The sequence below is a fragment of the Hipposideros armiger genome, unplaced genomic scaffold (assembly GCF_001890085.2).
Source record: "Hipposideros armiger isolate ML-2016 unplaced genomic scaffold, ASM189008v1 scaffold_110, whole genome shotgun sequence".
Lineage (NCBI taxonomy): Eukaryota > Metazoa > Chordata > Mammalia > Chiroptera > Hipposideridae > Hipposideros > Hipposideros armiger.
This window is the reverse complement of record NW_017731460.1, coordinates 3,130,575-3,155,873: the sequence shown is the minus strand read 5'-3', so window position 1 is coordinate 3,155,873 and position 25,299 is coordinate 3,130,575. Positions and strand designations below refer to the sequence as shown.

Here is a 25,299-nt window from a genome sequence, read left to right as displayed (position 1 = left end):
CTTGTTTATGACTACGTGTGTTGGGGGTGGGGGGCAGAAATGTTACACACGTCGGTCACCTCCAGTCAGCGCTCAAGGCAAAGGCTAACCACCTGGAGTTGGTCTTTTTCCTGTCCAAGCAGAGAGATGGCCCAATTTTGGTAACCACAGGCTCTTGCTGTCTGTCACCGTGGGATTTTCACTGGTCTTTCTTAAATGGCAGTTTCTTGGAGGACCCCCATTACAACTTTGGTTTCCACCTGGACCTTTCAGGCCCTCCCACCTAGCTTGAGAGTCCAGGTGCCTTTGGGTGGGCTAGGGAGCCCCACTGATGCCTGTGACCAGAGTTGGTGAGGCAAGATCAGAGAGCCCCCAGGGCTTACTTGAAGAGGAAAAGCCAGGTAAAATCCAGCTCTGTCCTACCTCTCCAAGGACAAGAATGAGCCTTAATTGGCTGATAGTTTTCATCTAGAAGCCAGCGTCCTGCATGAATTTGAAGGGAACTTCTGATGAAGTAAGAGTTTCTTAATTAGCCTGTTAGGGAACTGGCTTTTCAGTATTATGGGGGCCGGATAATTTGATGCCTACTCTTCTGCTTTGAGCTTCTGAAGGGAAGGCACTAGATTTTCATCAAATATTCAGAAAAACTATCTTTCCTATGTTTTGTTTATTTTTAACTGTTGAGTGTCTATGTGCTAGACACCCTGCTTATTCTTATTCAGTCCATACAGAAATACTACAAAATGAGTGGGGTCATTCCCACTTTAACAGATGAGGGAACTGAGGCCAGAAAGCTAGTTAAATAATTAGCTCAAGGTCAAATACTGCGGAGGAGCTGTGGTGGGTGCAAAGCCGTGTCATTGACTTCAGAGCTCTGCACAGAACCTCGAATCTTTGACCTCCTGCCTCCTCCAAGCCACTTTGGGCTGCTGATAATATGGAAATACTCTAGACCCCTGACTTCCATTTCTTTTCTTTACCATAAAATCTGCTGAATTTGCTTCCCTAGGAAAGTGATACAGATTGATGCCAAAATTTCTGATTTTTTTAAAATGCTTTATTGTAAAATAGAACACATTAAAGTAAACAAAATAATTGTGAGGTTCATTGATTTTTCTCCTTTAGATTTTTTTTTCCCCTTTAAATGATCATTTTACACTGTCAGAAATCCCAGTGAAATCAACTTTCCCCGTGTCTGCCCTTGCCTTCTTATGCCAGGGTCTTAATGAATGTGTCTGGGTTTCCTTCTCGGCTGACAGGCTTCGTACACGAGGGCTTGTGCACGCAGAGAAGCATGCCCAGGGTGCCTTAGAGATACTAAAGAGGGTCTGGGGGTGGGAGAAGGCCGAATTGTTTTCCAATAAAAGTAAGCTGAGACATGTTTTTAGGGGCTTAGGTGATGCCTCAAAACCAGCAGCAGTGTATTCTAACCTTGTGTGAGAAGAAGGGAGTGGCTGTTGTGGAGCAGGCGGGGCGATGCCGCGTGTTTTCCCTGGAACACCTCGCTGCCCTTGCCACCAGCAAGACCCCTTGTGGGACAGGAGTTAGGCTTACCCCTTAGTGAGCACCTACTATGAGCCTTGCATCAAGCTAGCTGCTTGGCAAACACACCTTTTTTGATCCTTGAGAACACCCTAAGGTGTAGGTATGGTCACCCATTTCCAGACGGAGTCAGATGGCATTCAAGGCAGACTGAACTGCCGCCCCTGTGTCTTGTAGTGGTCTCTTCTGCTTGTCCCTCCCAGACTGGACACTGGGGTCCAGAAGGCAAGGATATTTTTTATCACTGGAGCCCCAGCACCTGGTGTGCTAGGTAGGTTCGGAGTAGCATTTATTGAATGAATGGAGGTGAAATAATTTGCCCACATAGGTAGCATAGTGAGCCCATTAGATTGTAGGACTCCAAAGCTCTGTGACTGCTGCCTGTGTAGGTCAGAAGTGGGATCTGACCTCTTTGGTTAATAATCTATATTGTAGAATTATTATAGCAAAAGATTGGAAGCAACTCAAATACTCAGTATGGGACTGGCTGAGAAATATGATGGTGCACCCACACAATGGAACACAATGCAAATAAGAAACAAGGATAGTTTTTGTGTACTATATTATACGAACTAGGAAAAAAAAGGCAAGGCAAACATCAGGACATAATATGCTAGTTTGGGTACAAAGGAGAAAAATAAGATTCTGAATTTGTTTTTATACATGTAAACAAACCCTAGTGGGATGGTTAACTGGACCGGATGGGAAGGAGAATTAACCATTTATCTTAAACTTTTTGGTTTTGAAACCATGAGAATAAATGTGTTAACTTTTTAAAACAATTTTTTTTCTAAGTAACAGCAGTGACTTTGGACCAGCTATTCTACTTACCCGGGCTTCACTCTCCCTGCCTGTACATTGAGGCCATTGGATTAGATCAAGGTTTCTTCACCCGAAGTGGAATGTTGCATGTATTGTGTACCTCTGGCTTTGTGGGCTTTTCCAGGAGACCCTGACCCTGTCCTCGGATGGTCTGTGGTCCCTTCCATTGGTGGCCTGGACCTGGATCAGCTCAGGCTGTTGGAGAAAGGCTGGGGTGGCACAGAGAGCAAGGGGCCTTCTGCAAAGGTGTCGGGCCTTGTTCCTGTCCCCATTCCTGGGAGTTGATCCCCTGAACACCCTGCCCTGATGTGGCTCAGTTGGTTCTTCCCCCAGAGTGGAGGATCACAGTAAAGAGTCTTTTCCAGAGCACGCTCACAAAGTGCTGCAATTTCATAGGAAGAAAAACATGGCAGATTGTTTTCCCAGGTTATTTTTAATGCTTTTCAGTTAAGCAAACATTTATTGAGAACTATGTGCAAGTTAGTGTGGGTGAATCAGAGCTGCCATAACACCTTATCTCTGCTCTCTTGGGTACAGAGTCTTGGGTAAGAAACGTGCTTGTAAAATTCCTCCCCCATTTCCTCCAGGACAGCTTTACCTCCTCTGGTCCCACAGAGACTGTAGGCTTGGTGGGGATTCTTCTCCCCATTTTGCCAACTCGGAACGGAGGCTCAGTGCAGTTTTACCCAAGGCCACACAGTTCCTAAGCGGTAAAGCCCAGAACCAAACCAGGTTTTCTGATTACTTCTCATGCGCCCAAATTCTTATCAACACATTCTGCTGTAGAATAGCCTATATCTACCTGGAAACATTGGGTGAGCACAATCCTGAATAAATCTCCTTTTTTCCTTTAAGGAAGGGCAGGTCTTGGGCCTTACCCCCTTTGCTGTGGTCCAAACAATGCTGACCCCACTGCCTGTGATGTCCACCGCTCTACCAGCAGTTACACGTGACCAGACAGCTGCCTTCTCCCCGCCAAATTCTCATGTCACCACTTTTTTCTTCCCTTTTTCCACAAACTTGCCACCACTGGTCGTCCTGGCTATTCCCCAGAAGGACCAAGCACACTCCCCGCTCAGGGTCTTTGCCCTGGTTGTGCCCTCTGCCCGGAAGTCTCTTCCTTCAGTCTGCACTTGGCTTCAAGTCCCCACTGAAAGCTCAGGTCAGATAGGCCTTCCCTGGCCACCCTTTCTAACATAATGTCCTTTGTTGAGATTGCTGTTTGTACTCTCCCCTCTTTTTTCTTTGTAGCATTTATATGTATTATATGTAGGTAATATATAAATTTATTGGTTGCTTATCTCCCCCACTAGAATGTAAACCCACGAGGCCTGGCATCCAGTGTTGTTTACTGCTGTATCTTTAATGGCTAGCATGGGTGCCCAGCATCGAACAGATACTCTAAATATTGTTGAATGAGTGGGTCAACCCTGTGGCCTAAATAAATAACGCTTCTTTAAAGAGCAAAGCATCAAACCATAGCACGGTAAAGGAAAAAAAAGACTCAAGGTTCATCTCTTTACAGCACTTCATCATATAGTATTATTCATTTAATAATCGTCCAGCACTGTTTGTGTGTCAAGCTCTTTGCAGACAGTCACTTACAGCCTCCAATTCGTGTTTACAGGGACAGGGAGGAAGGGAGCTCACTGATATTTTTTTTTTTCAGAGCAGCCTGTTGTTTTGTGGGACAGCCATAATGATTTAAACACCCCCTTACGTTTTATATTGGGCCCAAAACTGCCTCTTTGTAATTCCTGCACACTGATCTTACATCTTGACCCACTGGAGGACACAGAATAAATGTCTTTCTATTTGCATATGACACTCCTTCAGATAGTTGGAGAAAGATAGCTATCATGAGTCTCCCTCACTCTCTGGCCTAAATAAACCTCTCTAGTTCCTTCAGTTCTTCTAGTGTCACAGTTTTCAGATGCCTTCCCACCCTGGTTGCCTTTCTCCAGTTTGTTCTTTAAGGTTTGGAATTTGAGGTTTGGTCCTGTCGGAGCAGAGTGTTTTGGGACCCTGACCGAGGAACCGTGGTCCGTCCCATTGTTTGCTATCCACACAGCCCAGGATGGCCTTGTCCGTGTTGGCCACCCTGGCAGGGAGCTCCTTACAAGCTTCTGGTGAAGACTAACTTCATTAGGTTCTTTTTCAGATCGTGTCTAGTTGTCTAGCCCATCCCTGACTCTTCAAGAATTATAAAGGTTTTGTTTTCCAGCATTTTCGGATTAAAGCAGCTGTAGGTCTGTGAACAACACATCTACAGTGAACTCAACCTCTATTTAAAAAAAGAAAACAAACTATAGGTAAAGTTCTATCACCAAAATACAGGTGAAAGGGGTGGAACTCTGGAAGTAAAACAAAACCTGCACGTATAAACCCTGTAAGTTCCTTCTTTCTCCTGTCTTTTTGACCTCCTGTGTCTTTTTCTCAGGACTGTCTGTCTCTCCCTCTCTCTTCCGTGTTCCAGCCTTCTCCTCTCCTTTCTTCCAGCAGCCCCTTGCTTCCCCATTCCTTCTTTCTCTCGTTCCACTGCTTCCTGTTTTACCCCCTTACAGGTAGTAGACATATGGAACTAATATTTACTTAGCATTTCTTGTACTTCCATCCCCAATACTTACACCATAAACATTTAATTTACAGACTTAGGCAAGTTGTATGTGTTGAATTTCTCTGAGGGAGAAAGAACAGGTTAAATTGCTTCTATGTGTGACCCTTGGCTGCTTTGTTTAGTGGCCTTGGGTAGAAGAAACTTTCAGCCCCCGGCCATAGGTTCTTCTGTATGATTGGTTCCTATTTCTGCCCAAATCAGCGGTTTCCGACTGGTGGTTGGACAGACACTAGGGCTTCAGTGCTGTGGTGTTTGCTCTGCTTGTCATTGCCAGTGCTGCTGTCATTTTGGGTAGAGGTGGCAGAGAAGGAGGCCAAGGTCAAGGGCTTTGTCCCCGAGACCACTTAGCCTTTCCTGCCTCTCGTGCACTCCAGCCCTACTGGGGTGAGTGAGGAGGCAGGGAGGGAGGGAGAGAGAGAGGAGGGCCAGGTTCAGGTCAGGGGCTCTTTTCCTAACAGCTGTCTTCTTTTTCCTCCTCTGTTTCCTTTGGCTTCAAGGAGTTCCTTGGAGAGGCCTGTGACTTTGGGCTGAGTTAGGCGAATTGAGACTGGCCCAAGGTTTGATTCCACATCAGCTAGCTATATGACCTTGGGTGAGTCGCTGTGTTGGTTCAGTTGCCCAAGAAGCTGGATTGGATCCACTGGTTCCCCAGAGGTGGCAATGATGGGGTAATTCTCTGAAGCATTTTTAAAAAGCCAGTTGGAAGTTTGGTGGTGGCCCATACTAGGCCAGTTGGAAGTTTGGTGGTGGCCCATACTAGGGCTATAGAAAGTGTCTCAGCTTCTGAGGATGAATCGTGTGGTCTTGGAAGGGCTGTGCTAGTTTATGGATCTCTGTGCAGTAAAACTGAGGAAGTGAATTAACTTTTTGTTTTGCAGGGTGTTTTTCCACTAGGGGACTACCAGGGAGTGGGTAGCTGTCAAGGTCCACACCACACCCATGGCAGAGACCCTGGGCTGTGCCCCCTTTTCAGACCCTGCTGACCCAAGGACTCTGGTGGGATTTCCTTAGCAGACAGCCCCAGCTGTCCAAAAGTAGCCCCAGCCCACCCAGGCTTAAATCCTTGAATCTCACTTCAGGAGCCAAAATCGACTATATTAGTTAGTTATCTGGGACAGAGAGCCCAGGAAGCCATTTTTTATATTTTTGTTGATTTGCCCAAGAGGGGAGTTAGTAGGGCACTTTGCTTCAGAAAGTGAATAAATAAGAGGTTAGCCTTTTGGAATTTAGATGATTCTGCAGAGCTGTTGCCAACCCCTACTCCTTCCCTTCCTCTAGCTTGAGTGACCTGTATTTACAGAAAGCCAGCCCCTCTGGGTAGAGCACCAGGGGGGACACTGAGATCTCAGACCAGACCTTTGCAAGGCAGTGTTTGGAGGCGAGACGGCAGGAAGAAAGACTGCCAGATGTCCTGTGGCCGGGCAGCTGCTCTCAGAGGGCCCTGGTAGACAGGAACAGTTCCCCTGGGAGGACTAGAATGGGTAGAATTCCAGTTGTCGGCAGGCGGAGCCAATGAGGTATAGGTATGGCCTGGGGAGGCGCTTTGTGAACTGGAACATGGGGAAGAAATGCCAAGTGTTGGCTGCAGCTCGGGGAGGCTGGCAGAGGGATTGGGAGCCGGGGGACAGGCTGCCTTGGGAGACGTCACAGGGGGTTTGGTCAGGGAGCATTGATAGTTGGGGGGCTGGAAATCCTCCTCTGGGTTTGTACTTGATCCCTGTGGCTTTGGGACAGGGAGTGATGGGCTATGACGTGATCTGATCAAAGCAGCATTTTAGAAAGATTGACCAGGATTTACCCCTCTGCTCTCTAGACCTTCCTCTTCAGGCTCCTCATGGCTTTTCTGTTGCATGGGGCCCGTGCTCTGTCTCTTTCATGAGATCATGGTGGACAATGTGGGTTTTTGATGAACCGCACGGTTGTTGAGCAGAGAGTAGGACCCTGTGAGTTGAGGTGCCTGCCCCCACGCTGCCCTGTGAAGTGGCAGGCATGACATGGGACAACACCAGACTCCCACATTTGGCACTCAACACCCCGGACCTCTGGGGGCTGTTTTTGTGATCCTGGTGTATTTTAAGAGGCTACATGATTGATTTTCACATTTAGTAATTATCGGGATAATTGCCTGGTGTTCTGGATTCCTTTTCTGACATCCCTCAGTGATGAATCCTGGAATTCTTTGGCCCGTGAAATCTCCCACTTACTTCTGGGGAACAGTGACTGAGTTTGGGTGGGACTAAAAGTGTGTGGGCTACAGAATTTTGGAACCGAAGGAATCGCATCTCTGCTCAGGCTACATTGTCCAGGCTATGGATTAGGGGACTGGCGGGAGCCCCAAGAAAGTGGATATGATTTCCCTCAGGACACACAGCAAGTTAGTGAGTGGCCAAGTGGACACCAGGGTCCAGGTCATCAAGACTGCCTGACAAACACCCTTTGCACTGCACCTCTGTGCTTCTCCCCCCTTTCCTTCTCCTGGTCACCATTCACACACCACCTTCTGGGACCAATGTCTTCACTGGACTCTGCTTCAACTCCTGCTTCTTCAGACCTCCCAGCATCTACTGAAGGGAGGAAGGGACCACATTTAGAAGATGCAGCCTGCTAGATTTTTCACTTAATCATGTCATCCACCAATTCCAAAAGCCTCATCTCTTCCTCTCAGAACTGTTCCCCACTCCCTAGCTCCCAAACAGCTCTCTGGGCCTATTCTCTGCTGCTCTGACAATACTTTTCCTTCACATGCTGTTAAACCAGGGAAGGCTTCCTGTAGGAGGTGGAATTAACAAGTCCTTGTAAGTGAAATAGACTGGCTGAAATGGACTAATGAGGTTTAAGGGGAGTAAAGCAAAGGCATAACATCAGGAAGGGGTCCCAACCTTGCTAGGGTTCGCTGGCAAAACAGGCCCATTGAACAAGCCCAAAGCTCGGGTCCTACACCCACCCCCGCGGGTCCTGGGACTACTGCCCTGAGTCTGTCCAGGTTGGAGGAAGCATCTGCAGTGGAACCAGCTCCTGTCTTGCGAGGCAAAAACCAAGCTCTCCCCACCTGGGCGGAAGGTGATCGGAAGCTGGTTCCAGGCAGCGCAGGGAACCAGTCACAGGGTTTATGTTAATGTGGGCCCTCCCTCAGCCGGCACGTAGCCTACTACCGGGGCCTGCCGACAGCTTAATTACCGCTGCTGCAGCTCGCAGCGGTCCATGATTCCCTAAAATAATAAGGACAGTGTCACCGACTTCCTGCGGCCATGTGCTCGCACCCGAGCCTACAGAGCTCTATTGTAGGAAATAAACAAAATCCAGACACTCAGATGCTTTTTTCTTGGAGAGATTTTTTTTCCCTTAGTTAGGATTTTGAAAGATCTTTAAAAGATGTGGAGACCTGAGTCTTAGCTGCCTACTGTTGAGTCTGCAGAATTAACCTCCTGTTAGCAGAAACTGAAAGCTACATGGATGATTCCACGTCTTCCACTGGGGACTGATTTCTGATCAGAGCAGCAGTGTGGAGTACAGTGTGGCAGAAATCACCTAGCTCCAGGTTCCTGGGCTCTAGGCCAACTCTGGACCTTGGGTCTTCCTCTGGAAAAGGGGCTAAACTAGACTAGCATTTTGCAAAGTGTGGATGATGTTTAAACTTTTTTTTTACTGTAATAGAAAAAGAATAATTGTAACAGGGTAAGTCCTGTTGCAGTGTATATGCCTATATGCACACAAAAACCTGTGTGCCCTGACTTAGGGTGTAAACATATTTTCTGCTGAGGGTTGTGGTCAGATAGCCACTGACCTAGATGATCCCAAAAGTCTTTCTAGCTTTCGAAATGTCCGACTTTTCTCCCAGAGCCTGACTTTTCCCCATGGAACCTCACTGATTTTTTGCAGGTTTTGCCACACTGTTAAGCAAAACTAGATTTTATGGTTAAAATGACAAAATCATAAGCACTTATCACTCTAATCGAACACCGTTGGGAAGAAGCCCATTTCTCCTCTGCCTTGGTGTCTCAAACAGCCTGGCCTTCTAGCTAGAAATCTGCAACAGGGGATGGCCCATTTAAAAGCTGACCTATTTAAAACCCATGAGCACCAAAAAAACACAGGGTCAATTTGATTTGAGTCTTCTTTTGTGCAAGGCTAGAACCTGAAAACTGAATTGACCAGGGACTCACACAGTTAAAACCCAAACTACAAATATTGATTGAATTCTTGCTCAGCGAGAAAAAGGAAATCAAGGCCCAAGGTTAGTGTTTTGTCCAAAACAAGGTATGGATGTAAAATCAAGAGGGGTATATTTCGGGCGCACCATCTTAGTTCTCCGAAGTGTGGCGAGGCCTCATATTTTCCATGAGGACGCCTCTCACACAGCTTAGGTGACTCAGATCTGGTGGCCGCCTTTGTTCCCACGAGGCCTCGGCAGTGGACACAGCAGTCAAGTTGACTATGGATCAAGCAGAAGGCAAGTGCCTTTCCAAGCTGGGAACGTTATTTCATTTAATCCAACACTAGGTAATGGGCCCTGTTGTCCCTGGAGGCAACAGAAGCTCAAGAGAGGTGACATGAACGAGCAAGTGGAGCATGTGGACTTGAGCCAGGCCTGTCTGACTCCAGGGCCTGCCTTCTGTCCGCCTCTCCACGTTGCCTCAGGAACTGCTGGGAAAGGAGCGAGCAGCTCTCACGCAGGCTTCCTTCTCCCTGCTCTGGCCTTCGGAGGGCTCCATGTGAGGCCCAAACTGTCCATTTAAATTCGGGCCGGCTTCAGGGGCGTGTGACCTGTGCCCCATGCTTAGAAGGGCCCTGGCCCTTGGGTTTAATGTGCTGCTGTCACTGTCTTGGAATTCTTAATAATCTTTGAACAAGGGGGTATCACATTTTCATTTTACACTGGGCTCTACAAATTATATGGGTAGGACTAGCTTTGATGCAGTGTGTTTCCTTTCTTGGCGGGTCCCTCTTGCCTGCCTGTAGTGTGCCCGTCTTCTCTGGAGTGGAGGCATTTGAAGAATGTATTCTATTCCAAACAGGCCTGCCACCTGGCACACTGGGCTGTAATTGTTTACCAGCCGGCCACCACACCTCCTGCTCACCGTCACCTCCGTGTCCCCTCAGCATTTGCCTGGGTGAGCAATGTCCCAGGAGCGCCCTATGTGGAGAGAGGGGTTTCTTACAGGCAGAGCAGTAGTAGGTCAGGGCAAGAGAAGCGTGCACAGTTGGCCTGCCTCCTCGGGGCTTATACTTGTCTCTGGGACACAAGACACCAAAAAATGTTGCTGTCACTGTTTATAAAAGGTAGGGTTCGCTCAACTTGTACTGGACCTGTTACACTGTAAGTTTGACTCACTCTGTATGCCCAGCACCTAGTGTTGTGCCTGGCACGATAAACAGGACATTTGTTAAGCAGTTGCTCTGGTGTCCACTCCCCGCTAGGCTGATTATGGAGAAGGACAGTCCCTGACCTCTAGGAGGATCGGATGCTTAATACATGATTAAATGATTCATGCGGCAGCTGCCCGTGGTGCCCTGGGATGCTCAGAGCTGGGTGTGCGGAAGGCCTCCTGGGGAGGGGGGCTTGAACTGGATTTGTAGTGCAAGGCTGAGAGGTAGAGAGAGATGAGATTGGAGAGAATGGAGGGCCTCTTCAGGTCAGTTTAGGAACTTGAATTCCCCGCCCCCCTGTGCCCGCCCTCCCTCCCCCTACTTTGCAGGAAGCCAAGGATGTTTTCTAGGCTGCCGTGTGCACTTTATAGGTTAAACAGATACCATCATCCCCTTTCTGCAGAGGCAGAGCCTAAGACCTCGGGGATAGAGGCAGGGTCATTTAGCCAGCCAGGTCGAGGCCTATTTCCAGTAGTCCACCATCCCTGCTGTCACAGAGATCCCCTTTGGAGTCAGAAGCAGGCTTAGAGTGACGTAGATAACTGTGACCAGGACTGCGGTGTTGGGAATAGAGAGTAATGGTCAAATTGGAGCGCTCTGTCAAGACACGATTTCACAATTTTGAAACGAGCAACGCGTTGTTCCTTAGAGAAATACGTTTGTGTATCTTGGACGTTTCAGCCCCCATTTGTGAGAAATGACAGCTGCGCCCTTGCTTTGGGGACAAGTTGTTTAGGAAATGCCAGAGCAGGGCAGTCTGATTTCTAGGGAACCTCTCAGTGCCGCCACACTCACGTTTCTCTGGGGCCGAGTCTGAATATTCAGGCTTCTCTGGGTGTTGGCACTCAGGCATGAATGAAGCCTACGATCGATCCTGTGCAGGTTTGTTGTTGGGAGCTTGAAGAGCTCCTGATACAAGAGTGTCGTCCCAATTGTTGGACTAGAGAGAGAGTAACCACATTTGGATATTTTTAAATGGCCAGTGGGATTGGGAGACAGTCTAAACCCAAAGTACAAATTTTCAGTTTAATTTTAACTTTATGCTTAGCTCACACCCAGGATTTGGCATTGGGAAATGGGCCTTAAATTTCTTTTTCTTTTTTTTAAAGCAAAACACACCCGGAGTGTCAAAGGGATGATCTCTTCACATAGAAGGCTTTAGAGTGTGGCCACTGAGTAGAGATGGGAGGCAGGGGGTTGGAATTGCTGCAGTTCAGAGTGATTTAAGGAGCATTGGGACGTAGTTTTGAAACACCAGGGCCTGTCCTGGAGCTCTCAGAAAGCGTGGCCCTTGGTGGAGGCAGGGCGTGGGCGGAATGACTTCCACAGGTTGGCTATTGGGCTGGCGTTTTGGTTTTTTCCTGTTTGGTGTGTTTCAGACCTTCACAAGCAGCCTTCCTGCCATCCCCAGGGTGCTACATCACCCCACAGAGAAGCAGTAGGTTTCCCCCAATGTGGTTTGGGCTTTTTAGTGATATCAGCAACCTTGGGGGTAAGCCTGGGCCTCTCCAGCCCTCTTTGATTGCATCCCAAACTGTGCTGAAAACCCCCACCAGGAAGGAAATGCAGAAGCCCTGGAGATGCAGGAGGTCCCACGGACCTGGCCTGTAACCCGCCATGGCCCTCCAGGTACCACAGGCGCCCCTTTCCAGCGATTTGGAAGCAGCTTCTTGCTCCTTGGGGAGAGTGGGGTCCCAGGTCCCCCAGCCCCTCTCCAGATCTGTTCCCTGACGGCAGCCACAGCTGAGTGAGGGCTGGGTTGGGTTTTGTGTTTTGGTTACCGAGGAAGTGTAACCTGGGTGGAGACTGCTGGGAGTGGCCCCTGCACTGCTGGTGGGAGTTAGAAGAGGGGCCGAAAGGGAACGGGTGCCATCAGGGCAGCTTGTTGGATTGAGCTGGGGGGTCTGGGAGAGCCTATACCCTTCATTTGGGAACATCACAGAAACCATCAGGAGCCAACAGTGACGACCTCGGCCCAGTAGACACTCCCCATGAACGTTCCCGGCACTTTAAGATAGGTGGGTGGTTCTGATGTGGCTGTAAGATGGGAGGGTGCCTCGTGGAGCGGTTGTGAGGATTAAATGAGCCAGTGCTGGTGAAGCACCAGTGTACCTGGTGAGGGCTCAGGAAAGATCCCATGATTGCTAATGAAAGCAGTAGTAGTGGTGACTGGCATATTGTCCCTGAGAGGAGTGTCCACCAGTCTGGTGTGGTGCTGGGACTGGAACCTCTGTCTGCAGACTTCCTGGGCAGCATTGTGCCTCTCCAGGAAGGAGGCCGACGTCGCGAGGAATCCCCTTGACCCCCCCCCCCAGCACTGCCTCCCCCCAGCTGTGGGGCCTTCTCCTTGGCTAATGGCATAGGAAGAGAAGCCCCTTGACCCATCTAGAAAAACCGCATGTCAGAATTCATCGAGGGTGGATTGGAATCCCTTATATTTGTCTTTCTTTGGTGAAGCTTAAATAATTCCCAGGACCTTCTAAGGAAATGAGTAACTAAAGAAGACTGTGGGCCTGGTGACTCTTGGCATTTAACTGCAGACGAAGGAAGTGGTCCCCTCTCCCCCAGTACAGTTGATCTCCCTCCCGTCTGCTCTGCTCCCCTGAGGCCTGGCTTCCTGGCTCTACACTGATTTCCTGCCCTAGGGCAGGAGGCCTCACAGGATTCATTCCCAGGCACTCTTGCCACTGACCTTGAGGTGACTTGACCGGGACATCTGGTCTCTCCTAGGGACTGAGAGTGGGAAAGGACAGGAAAGGCCCAAGGAAAGGTAAGCCTGGGCCCAGAACGCCCTAGCTCTGAGACAGAGCAGCCACGCCTGGCTTCGCCCCTCCTTGCAAATTGCCACTGTCCTGGGCTGAGCTGTGTTGTGGGCCTGTCTCCACTAGGAAGGAAGAAAGCGGGGCAGCTGCGCAACGCTGCGTCCCAGATGTGCTCCATGCGCCCTGTTCTGCGCACTGGCAAGGGTGGACTGAAGAGGGGGCACAGCAGGCCTGCTGTGGGTTCTGTTCCATCAAGTTGGCATTTGGCCCAGAGATGCCCAAATAGGAGGGGTACCTGGAGTACTTTGGCAAGTTGGTCATCCTGGGCCCTGCAGGAAGAAGCTAGGCAAATTGGCCGGGGGGGCGGGGGGGGGCAGCCCTGGACTGGACTGGAACTGGTTAGAAGGCCCGTGTGCTTATCCCTGAGAAGAAAAAGCTGTGAGGGGGCAGGAATGACCCATGGATGAGAAATCAGAACCTGTGGGTAGAAGTCCCAGGGATCAGCATATCCAGGGAACAACAGTACATGTTTCCTAGAGGCTGCAGGGAGCAGGCAGGGGGTGCTGTGTGAAGCACGTGGTGCAGCCAGGAGGGATCACCTTTTAGGTGCCTGCTAGCCCTGGGAGGCCAGGAAGCAGCCACACTGTTTGGGGACCGGAGTGGGGAACTGGGCATCTTCCTGGAGGAGCACGCACCCTGGCCTCCCTGACTGACATCCCTGGGTCGTTTCAAGCCTGAGGCGTGACTACTCTTCCTCAGCCGGTCTCCCTACTGTCTGTACCGGAAGCCTAGCATCTCACCTTCAGCCAAGTCTGCCTTCTAACAACCTAATGAGAGGGTAGCTTTTTATTACTTCTGTCTACTTCATTAAAAATAAAGGATTTGGGTAAAAAGAGAAGAGAGGAGAATCTAAGAACTCTTAACAGGATGAAACTGCCTCTCGGGAGTTGGGCGAAGGACAGACAGGGTCGTGGACCAACTTTTGGACTTTGCTGACCTCAGTATTAGGGTGGGTCCTGGGTTTCTGGCTTTCCATTCTCCTTCCTACTCAGGACCCTGAAGGGCAAAGTCTAGAGCCGTGATATCTGTTTGGTAGCTTACATGTGTGTGTCTCTTTACACTTATATTAATTAAGACTACCGTATTTGCCGGCGTATAAGACGACTGGGCGTATAAGACGACCCCCTAACATTTCCACTCAAAATACAGAGTTTGTTATATACTCGCCGTATAAGACTACCCCCTCTTCCGCACACCTTCCACACACCAAATAAAAGGTAAAACAATATCAGATTTGATTTGGCCCACTGAAGTGCAAACAAGCGTATTGTATTTCGTGTCACCACATAACCGTTTTGGCGATGTTGAGCCACCATGTCTGCTACATGTTTTTCGAGTTCTGGCCAGTGTGGGGTGCCTCTTCTTAATGCACACTTACCCCTTGGCATACTCTTTAATGCTTTCTCATTTGATTTCCAGTCCCGAACCATCTTTTCTGTTACTCCATATTGTCTTGCAGCAGCACAATTATTATTTTCCTTAGCAAAGTTTATAACTTTCAGTTTAAAATTTGCATCATACTTCTTTCTTTTGGCTGGTGCCATGATAGGGATGATAGGGGTTTGACTGGTCGACATTTTCTATGCTGTACTGTACAATGGTGCAGTATTGTGGTTGGCTGTTGGCTGTATACAAAGCCTGATTTGATTGGTCCCTGCTCCCTGTTTGCCCGCCCTGTCACTATAGCAGTCTGGTTCACCCTTGCATCAGCATCTCCCTGGGACCTCACTAGTGCGCAAGTGCGAGCTCTTCAACATTCTAACAGGCACCATGATAGCGCAAAATCGCGAATCTTCAATGCATATGTAAAGAAATATACGGTAACCCGAATTTACCACACTCGCAAAATCGCACACAGCCGACCATACACCCAGTATGGTATCGCGATTCGCGATTTTGCGCTATCATACTGGGTGTATGGTCAGCTGTGTGCGATTTTGCGAGTGTGGTAAAATCGCATAACAGCAAAATCGCATAACAGCCGAGCATACACCCAGCAGCGCTGCTGATGCCTGAACGGTATGTGGAATGAAGTGGGCGGGCATCGGGAGGCCACTATGGCACGGGGCAAGCACTATGGGCAGTCTATCTGAAGTGTACCTGGCGTATAAGACGACCCCCCACTTGGAGGCATATTTTTCAGGGCCAAAAAATCGTCTTATACGCCGGCAAATACGGTAAATAGAATTTAAAACTCAGTTCTCCAGTCTCACCAGCCAGTTGCAGGTGCTCACTGGCCACACATGGCTAATGGCTCCTCTCTTGGACAGGACAGAGATTTTCATTGTTGCAGGAGGTTCTATGGGACAGCCCTGGTCTAGCGAATAGAGAGTTGGAGGAACCCCTGGTTGGCTGTCCCTACCATGGGGCTGGCCAAGCAGTGGCCATGGTGACAAATTCCAGGCCCGGTGGGCAGGCTCTGACTGTGGTGGCAAGAGCGGGTGAGGGCAAGCAGGGAAGAGGATCACAGATAAGTGGAGGTGCAGGGCGCTCGGGGCTGAGGATGGGAAGTAGGGGGCTAGCCGGGGGTGGGGGGTGGGGGTGGGGGTCATGCTGGAGCTGTGATGAGCATGGGGTGAGGCTCGGTGGTCCCCTAACAATATTAGAGCTGGGAGCTGGGGTGTTTCGTATTTTAATGGAGTTTGGAAAAATGTGGCAGTAGGGTTGGAATGAGACCACCAACCTTGCCAACAGCAGCAGGACCTACTAAGTTTGTCTTCTCCAGTTCAGCCACAGCTCCTTTCCAGAGTGGCCCCTGGTTCTGCAGCTCTGCTCACTCCCCGCGCACCCCCCCCACACACACACACACACACTCTGAGAAAGACCAGGGTGGGCATGTGCCGTGCGATGCCCCCGAAATGCTGGAATTTGTGCTGTGTTCAGTGTATAATGGACTGCCTCCTGGGTCTGTCTCCCTGTTCTCCAAGGAGGCCTGACACCCTCCCCCTGCCTCAGCCCCATTCCTTGCCTCCATTTATGCAGTCCTTCCCTTTCCAGGTGAAAGAACTTGTCCTGGACAACTGTCGGTCAAATGAAGGCAAAATCGAAGGCCTCACAGATGAATTTGAAGAACTGGAGTTCTTAAGTACAATCAACGTAGGCCTCACCTCAGTCGCAAACTTACCAAAGTTAAACAAACTTAAGAAGGTAAGGAGACTGTAGGAGGCGGGAGCGGGGAGGAGGAAGGGTCATTACTTTGTGTTTAGGAACATAACTGAAGGTGAAGCCAGATACCTGCACCAACACGCCCAAAGATTCCAAGATGACTTTCCCTTCCCTGCCTGTCTGTCGAGAGCCAGGCGGCTCTGAGCCCAGAGCCTTCGTTTTAAGAGCTATTTCTGCTTTTTCTCTCCCTGCCTTGTTTAGCTTGAACTAAGCGATAACAGAATCTCAGGGGGCCTGGAAGTATTGGCAGAAAAGTGTCCGAACCTCACACATCTAAATTTAAGTGGCAACAAAATTAAAGACCTCAGCACAATGGAGCCACTGGTGAGTCATTTGGGTCCTCCCCTTTCGTCACAGGGCGGGAGATGGGAGGGGTTGATATCAGGGAGTAATACTTTTGCATTTGTATAACGTCCTTTTATTTTTCACTTATCTTCCTTTTTCTTTTCGACTTTATTTAACTCTCATTATGTGCTATGAAATAGAGTCTGAGCAATATTTCTGCTTCATCCATAGAGAAACTGAGGTCTAGGGAAGTTAAGTAACTTGGCCAAGGTCACACAGCCAGACTGGGCAGTCGGGAGAGGGGTGGGGGTTGGACCCTGGTCGCACTATCCCGTCTAGTGCTTCTCCTCATGCAGTTTCTGCTCCACTTTGGAAACCGGAGCTGTCATTTCTGCAGGCTTACCGCGTGGCTCCTTGTCCCTCTTTGGAGAGGGAGGAGCCATCCAGGAATTAAGCCGACTCTGGAGGGAGCCGACATGTTTTTTCCTTGGGTCCCCGGCCTGAGTTGCCGCCTCAGAAGGGTGGGAGATGGGTTGGCTCTGACACAGGCCCCCTGGGATGACCGAGAGCTGTGTGGTCAGGAGCTTCGTGCAGGCCCTCCTCTGCTGTCCTCATGGAGCTGAACACAACCCCAAACTTCATGGGTTTACTAGCCAGAAAGGGGCAAGTCACGGTCAGAATAACTATTTCTACATAAGCAGGATCTGTATGATTGTATTGTCTTGATTTTTAAGGAGATAAACTAAGTTGTGTCATTGATTCAGGAATAGCTTTTTTGAAATATAGAAATACTACCACACAAGAAGCACACTTATTGTAAAATATACACATAAGAATCACTTCATTAGCCACGCATCTTAGAAGCGGGGAAAGGCCCTGAGGATATTTTGCCAAGTTTGTCACGTTTCCCTTTTCTGGGTCTATAGGGTGGAGGTTGGGGTATCCCTCAGTTTGGGTTTGTAGGGTCTTGTGTAAAAGCACCCTTCGCCCGCCATGGACGCTTCAGGAGGGCCTGGTTGATGGGCCAGTGTGATAGAACAGGAAGCTGGCATTTCTTCCTTAAGCTCAAATTTGACCTGCCCATTGGTGGCGTGGGGTCCATTACTAGAATATGCTTCCCATGGAACTTCTTTTCAAGTCTTCCACTTGTCTTCTAGGGAAAAACAAAACTATTTTGATATACCTGCAAGTCTTGCTTTCATAATTTCATTACAAAAGGAAAAGTTTTTGTGTGTGTTTCGGGAGGTGAGGTATGGGTACTGAGTATATAAAACAGTGTGATTCAGTCACCATTAGAGATCAGATAAAGACAGACAGACAGACACACACACACACACACACACACACACACACACAGCCTGCTCCCCACACCCAGACCACACATGCTTTTGTAGCTTCTTCCCTGGTTAATCAGAATATTTGATGCACCCACACACCCAGACAGCAACCCAGACTCCTTCTCTGCCCTTGACCCTCTGCTGAGAATGACCAGGTCTCAATCACAAGCTCCTGAGACAGAACCTAATTCCAGATGTTCACCTTGAGGGACACTGGCTTTAGTCACCAGTTAGGCCTGGCCCCATTGGAACAGGGACTCGGCCTGGGACAGGGTGTTCTTGTACCTGCGCCTTGAAGACACGGCAGGTGGGAAGTCCAGGTGCAGCTCCGTTGCTTGCTAGCTGTGTGACCCCTCCACTCCCTGGGCCTCGGCTTCCTCGGCTACCATCACACAGGCAAAATAGAGCTAGAACCCGTCTGGGATAAAGCTTTGACAAAGCAAATGTGTTAAGTGCCATGGACAAAGTCTGGATCCTCCGTCATTTTTTTTCTCTTGTCCTTTTTGACAGGCAGTTTTGCAGAGAGTAAGTGCACAGTTCCAAAGTTGGGCTGGCTGATAAAACTTCAATTCTCTGTCCTACTTCATCTGTAAAGTGAATTAATAATTATTTCTACCTTATTGGAGCTCTGAGGACAAACTGAGTTAATACACAAAGTGCCATGTTAACTCCCATTATTATTGTCGTCATTATTATTATTATTGTACACAGGAGTTAGTTTGTTGGCTCTAGTGTCCTTTTAGTTCCCCTCTGGCTCCCAGTCACAGGGTCAGGCAGCAAAGCCCTTGTTTCGTGCACAAACAGAGCTCCAGCGTAATTTCAAGCCCGTCACTGTTAAGACAAAAGCTGTAACTGCAGGATAGAAGTGTTGGCATTAGATGAGGCTTTAGTGATGCTCAAGCCCAACCCCTCATTTTCCAGGTGAAGAAACTGAGGCCCACCAGCCGGGGGTGATAGGTTTGGGTGGACATGGTGGCTGAGCAGAGCCAGACCAGTTTCTTGACCACCGATGGCCTTGAGCTCTTCGCGCTGTCTTACTTCATCCCCACCTGTTTCCTGGGTTGTTTCCCAGCTCCCCTCCCCTCCCGCCTCCTGCAAATCGCTCACTGTTGGCTTCATTTTTCTGCTTGCAGAAAAAGTTAGAAAACCTCAAGAGCTTAGACCTTTTCAATTGTGAGGTAACCAACCTGAATGACTACCGAGAAAACGTGTTCAAGCTCCTTCCGCAACTCACATATCTTGACGGCTACGACCGGGATGACAAGGAGGCCCCCGACTCGGACGCCGAGGGCTATGTAGAGGGCCTGGACGAGGAGGAGGAGGACGAGGATGGTGGGTGGCGGAGGGGAAGGGCCAGCGCAGGGCCGGAGTTCCTCCCTGCTTTGTGGGGGTTGGGCTGGGGGGTGGGAGGACCCCACCAGCCCCTGCGGGCCAGCTGGCTATCAACCTCTCTCCAAAGCTGTGGAGGGGAGTGGGACTGTCTGCTTTGTTTACTGTTGTCCCTAATCTGTCTCATTGGTTGACTGACCTAAAAGATCGGTATGTGAGCCCCAGAGAAACGTCCTGAGATTCTCCAACTGCATAGTAACTCCTTAAAAACTATCTAGCTGAATCCTCACTTCAGTTTTTTCCCTTTCCAAAGTCCCCTCGGAATGAGATTCTACAGTGTCCCTCTGGCGTGATCCTAGACTCAGACACTCTCCCAGGAAGGGAGTGTGCGGAGACAGGAAAGTGGGATATCGCCTGAGGGGTCCACCTAGACGTCCAGTTGGGGAGCTGGAGAGGTTGTGGGGCCCCCTTGTGGTTGTAGCCCACAGGCCCACAGGCCCGGACTTGGAGGGACGTGGACTCGGGAGCCCCAGGGGTCTGGGAAGCGGCAGGTGGTAGCATGTTGGGCTGCTTGGCAGTGTGGTGAGCCGTGAGCAGCCTGGGCCGCAGGAAGGACAGAGGAGGAAAGGAGCGCCTCCTCCCGTCTCCTGACCTTCCACACCACCAGCACAGGATGATTTTCTGCAGGCCTTCAGTGGCCAGAGGAAAGTCGAGAATGGAAACACTTGCCCAGTTAATTCGGACATGAGATTTTTTTTGTGTTTCCTTGTCAGATGGAAGTATTTTGCAAGATATTCAGATACCTTGTTTGCCTCAGTTTGTCACGTCATATGATGCGACACAAAGGGCCCGGGACTGGAGTCCTGAGACAAGGTTTCTAGGCCCAGACTAATTTGATGTGTGACCTTGAACAAGTCACTTCTCCACTCCGTGCCTCAGATTTCTCCCCTTTAAAGTGAGGAATTTGACTAGATGCTCTTTCTAAATAAATTGACTTCAGCTTTCCCGGACCCGGAAACATGTTCCTTTGATCCAGCAATGTCTCTGTGTGGTCTCAACCTTCACAAAGGAGCTTTCATTTTTTGTAACAGCTGGGGAGGAGGGCTTATCTTTCGGACCACTTTAGGGTGCTTATGTTTTAGATCGCTTTAGGATGTGTTCAGTCGCATTAGAGCGTCCAGGTTTGGGACCTGGGTGGGGGTGGGAGGGTCTGGGTTCCACACTGAGGACCAGATCAGCCCTGCTGGGCCCATCAGCGTGGGGCCTGTGCTGTGTGCGGGAGGAGGCAGCACCACCAGTCCCATTCTCATCCGCATTTCTGCTGCACAGAGGAAGAATACGATGAGGATGCGCAGATAGTGGAAGATGAAGAGGACGAGGAAGAGGAGGAGGAGGGCGAAGAGGAGGATGTGAGTGGAGAGGAAGAGGTAAGCGGCCGGGCTGGGTGTGGGTGCCGCCTCCCTGAGGCGTCCATACCAGTTGCCTGCGTCGGTCCCACCAAACGTCTCAGCGACCAGCCTTTGGCAGCCCGGGCACCCTGGTCACGGAAACGAGTCCATGGCGGGGCCTTTTATTGGGCTGGTTTGGGGGAGGCCCGACTCCGAGCAAGCCTGGGAGGCGGTATTAGGACTGGGTAAGCGGGGATTCCGGCAGCAGGTAAGGAGAGGGGACTCACCTGCTGGGGTAAGCCTGGGTCTCCTTTCTGTGTGAAAGTCAGTTCTTATTATTGCGTCTACATCCCCATTTTCTGCCTGTTTGTGTTCACATGTTAATTGAGATATTCACTGAGCACTTAGAATATAGGGGCGGTGTTGGGGGGGAATCAAAGACTGCTTCAAACCGATGAGTAGTAGAAGGCACTGCTGGATCCCAAATCAGAGTGACAAGGGTCTCCTGCACACAGTGGAAGTAGTGCCATTTTCCTAACACCTTGGCTGGTTCCCAATTTTTTTGACAAGATCTGTGAGTAGTGATATACAGCACAGAGATTTAGCTGTGTGTCCCTGGACAAAGACCTTGGCCTTTCTGATCCTATTGCTTCATCTGTGAAATAAGCATATTTTACAACTGGGTTATAAATAGGGATCAGTTCACTGGATTGTCAAGAGGGATAAACAAATTTGTAAGTAGAATGCTTAAGGACAGTGACTGACAAAGGGTGTTTGACCATTTACTATTCTAGGTTTTCACGCCCTTCTCCAAAGGTGCTGGCTTAGTGTGCTGGGTTTCGTGTTTGGGTGTTCTGAGCCTCTCTAGAGCAGTCATTTTCCATGGTTTGTTCAGAATTCTAAATCAACTCTTGATAATTGCAAAACTTCGACCTGGAGAGGTTTAAAATGACAATAGCATGGACAAGGCACCTGGCGCCCTGTTTCCTCTCTTGATCATGAGCATAGACACCTGCCTGCCTCGCAGACCAGCTTGGGCAGAATCTCCCAGCCAGCAGGAAAGGCAGGTCCAGGGCAAGAGAGGAGCTGGTGAGAGAGCTGGTGAGACCAGGTTCCTGTCTGGTCGGCAGCAGTTCCTCTTTTCCATAGGTATAAGCTGCTAGGCTCACCTCTGAAGAATATTGTGAGTACTTTAAAAATAAAGACTTAGATCCCTCTAAGACAGGGCAGTAAGTTGTGTTGGCTAATGGATTTTTTTCATCTTGTTTTTCCTGTCATAGGAGCTGCCACGTGCAGGATTAGGTTTTCTTGTGCAGGGTTGGGGGGTTTTTGTTTTTGTTTTTGGGTTTTTTAGTGTGTGTGTTTTTTGTTTGGTTGGTTTTTGGGTTTTTTTTGTAATCCCATTGACCATCTGCAGATTTCCAGCTTCCAGTAAAGGCGAGCTTACACACACAAAACAGGATCCCAGCAAACAGACTGATTAAGGAACTATTTGGTGACATTATAAAAGGGTACTTCCCTTGACAAATAGAAGTCTACCACCAAGTTCTTTTTAAGCAATGAGCTTGCCCGATGCTTTAGGAGCAGTGTTCAAAATACAGAGATTTAACTAGCATGTGACTTCAGGAGCAGCGTAAGGCAAAGGTCCTGTGTTGAGAATGACGTCACATGCCTTGCTGGATCTCAAGGAACTGGGATGATGTCCTCAGGGGGCCTTAAATGTATCCTCTCCTGCCCTCCCCTCCAAGTGATCCAAGTTTGAAGATGGTGAAGGGCTAGGTAGGGCGAGGTTAGACTTGGCCACAGAATCTGGATTTGCTGAAACTGGGGTCTTCTCTTGAAGCCAAAACTAGGTTGAGGACAGATAAAAGGATGGCCTACTTTACCTGACAGAGTTGGCTTGGAAACTTGTTCTCCTAAGAGAACAGCAGATTGGAAAGCTGCCTGAGTTATAGGAACTTCAGATCAGGAGTCCATAACCTGGGGGTAGAATGCACAAACCCCCCTGACATTTGCATATATTGTCCGTAATAGGGGTATTTTCCAGGGAAAGGGTTCACAGCTTTCTGCAGATTCTTAAAGGGGTCCTTGATACAAAAGAAGCTCTGCTTTAGATTTATCCTGAGATAGTAGGTAGTTGTGTGGGGCTCTGAGAGACTGGGGATAACCCCTACCTTTTTGAGGTTAATGTCAGGGAAAGGGGCTTCCTCAGCAGGTCCCTAGCCTGAGGGCACTCCTAATGTCGGGTGTGCATCTTCTCTTCTAGGAGGATGAAGAAGGCTATAATGATGGGGAAGTAGACGATGAAGAAGATGAAGAAGATCTTGGTGGTATGGCCGCCTTTTTTACTCTCGGCTGGTGGCAGGCTGGCCCCTTTAGCTGACAGATTGTGTAGGCCCTGAGGACCTGGCAATGGGCAGAACACGCCCATCTGAGGCCTCAGGTGCCTCCCTGGCGTAGCAGGTCTCCTGCCTCAGTTTGCCAGGATGGCAAAGCTCCCTAGATAATATGGTCCCCTGATTTTCCGGTTGGTGGGCTGAATTAGAGGCGGGATCAATGTTTAATCCAAATGCCTTTTCTTTGCTCTTCCAGAAGAAGAAAGGGGTCAGAAGCGAAAACGAGAACCTGAAGATGAGGGAGAAGATGATGACTAAGTGGAATAACCTATTTTGAAAAATTCCTATTGTGATTTGACTGTTTTTACCCGTATCCTCCCCACCCCCCCAAATCCCGCCCCCCGAAACTTATTTTTTTCTGATTGTAACGTTGCTGTGGGAACGAGAAGGGAAAAGTGTACTGGGGGTTGTGGGGGAGGGAGGGTGGGAGGGGGTGGAATAAAATACTATTTTTACTGCCACTCTTTATTTTTTTCCCCTACTTTTTTTTTTTGTGTCTGTTTTTGTCCCTGTAAAGGCAATAGCTGAGTACACACCAAGTGAGCATTTGTTCCTTACTCTCAAAGAGGATGGTTTGGAGGTCTCTTACATTTCCTGGTATTTCCCGAGTGTCTTGAGTTGGTTGGAAGGCCATGGCTGGCCTCAGTTTGGTTTCTCAAAGCCCAGGAGGGGCTGAGCACCAGCCACATCTTACCTCTTGTTCACATGATTTCTGCATTTCTCGGGCCTGCTCGAGGCATCCAACGCCCTGGTTTTAAATAGCAACCTAAAGGCGTATTTTGGCACTGGTTGGGGAACAGTCCCCGTCTCTCATTCCCTTCCCCTCTTCACAGATAGCGGTGGGCTTCACTCTACGAAGAAGACTGATGTCGCTCTTACGAGTTATGACCCAGAGAGCTGAAAACAGCAGGTTTATGGGTTATGAGCAAAACGGATTTGGTGATAACAATGAAAAGAGAAGAAGCAAACACTCAAACGTCAACCTCTTTAAACGATTTTTTAAAAACTGCCCTATCTTATTCTGTAAGATATTAGAATGCTTTGTTTTACAAAAGGACAAGAGAATTCTTCCAGATGTACTTCTGTGCTTAGACCATTTTTACAAACCTAAGCGCAGGAGATGTTGCTGCATGTCGGCTGGGTTTTGTTTTTTTTTTCATACACCCGAGCACGGAAAAACTAACACAAAATTGTATTTTCTTACCTAGTGGAAATCTGAAACGACTGCAAATTCCTAGTGAATGTACAGGTTTGCTTTCATGTCCCTCTTCTGGGTTGCTTTAGAAGTGACGTGTTGTTTCCTAGTCCGTGTTTCATCTGTACAAAAGCCCATCTGCACCGGTTTTTCTCCTCCCACTCAGAAGAGCCAAACTTTGAGTTTTATGTCTGTTTGTCATTGATAAATTTCAATAAATCTTTTTATACAATTTTTTGGGGGATGGCTTCCTTTGAATCCAACAGACCATTGATCCTTCTAAGATGCATTCCAGATAGCTGACAGGGGCTTTACCTGGTAACATAGCTTTCCTTAGAGGAGATTTAACTTGATACTATGTTTGGATACTTTAGGTCTCAAGCAAGATTCAGTGGTGTGCTGTCTTCATTACAAGCTTCATTTTGGAGGGGGGGAAAACTCCAAAGGATGTAAAGGGATAAAGATATAAAAAGTTATTTGAAAACCAACAAAATCACTAAAAAGTTAGGCCATCCTTGGGACCTTATTCTGAATATATTTCATTGTTTTGTTCAGACTGTAAAAAGAATATTCGCATATGCCTGAAAACCTCAGGAGTGTATAAAACAAATTCCTTCTTTATTTACCGTCACTCTGATAATTTCTACCTCTAAAGGGTCTTCAGAAATATGTATCTTAAATGGCTCTGTAGTAGTCCATTAACTATTCTGATATGCTTAATCGTAACCAAATGGTTAGATGCCTGGGTTCATTTCCAACTTACCAGTACAGTGGACATTCTGTTATACTTTTTGTGGGTTTCTTAGTACAAATGCTTAGAAGTAGCATCATTGGACCAGAAGGCCCATGTGCCAAGTTCTGTGTTTTCCAGAAGGGTTACACCAATGTACTGTGGTTGATACATGTGCACATCTATTCCCAGCCAGCTAGTCTTGAACCTCACAGTGAGCCCTAGTTCCTGTGCAATTCCAGCAGATGTGCTTCTCAGGAGAGACTGACCCACGCCACCCTCTGGTTGGTGCCCTGGCACGCATTGCTCTTTGGTTACCTACTGA

The 25,299-nt window shown here is 48.7% G+C and overlaps 1 protein-coding gene across 2 annotated transcripts in view; it reads left to right on the top strand.

The window, feature by feature from the left end:
- Nucleotides 1-24,479, top strand: part of ANP32A (acidic nuclear phosphoprotein 32 family member A) — a 40,119-nt gene extending 15,640 nt beyond the window's left edge. For both annotated transcript variants that reach the window (XM_019647310.1, XM_019647309.1), the window contains exons 2-7: nucleotides 16,147-16,296; nucleotides 16,516-16,638; nucleotides 19,070-19,268; nucleotides 20,595-20,692; nucleotides 22,920-22,983; nucleotides 23,246-24,479. In XM_019647310.1, the coding sequence (XP_019502855.1) occupies nucleotides 16,147-16,296; nucleotides 16,516-16,638; nucleotides 19,070-19,268; nucleotides 20,595-20,692; nucleotides 22,920-22,983; nucleotides 23,246-23,307 (696 nt within the window). In that variant the 3' untranslated portion in view covers nucleotides 23,308-24,479. The remainder of the gene's footprint in view (nucleotides 1-16,146; nucleotides 16,297-16,515; nucleotides 16,639-19,069; nucleotides 19,269-20,594; nucleotides 20,693-22,919; nucleotides 22,984-23,245) is intronic.
- The last annotated feature ends 820 nt before the right edge of the window (nucleotides 24,480-25,299 follow it).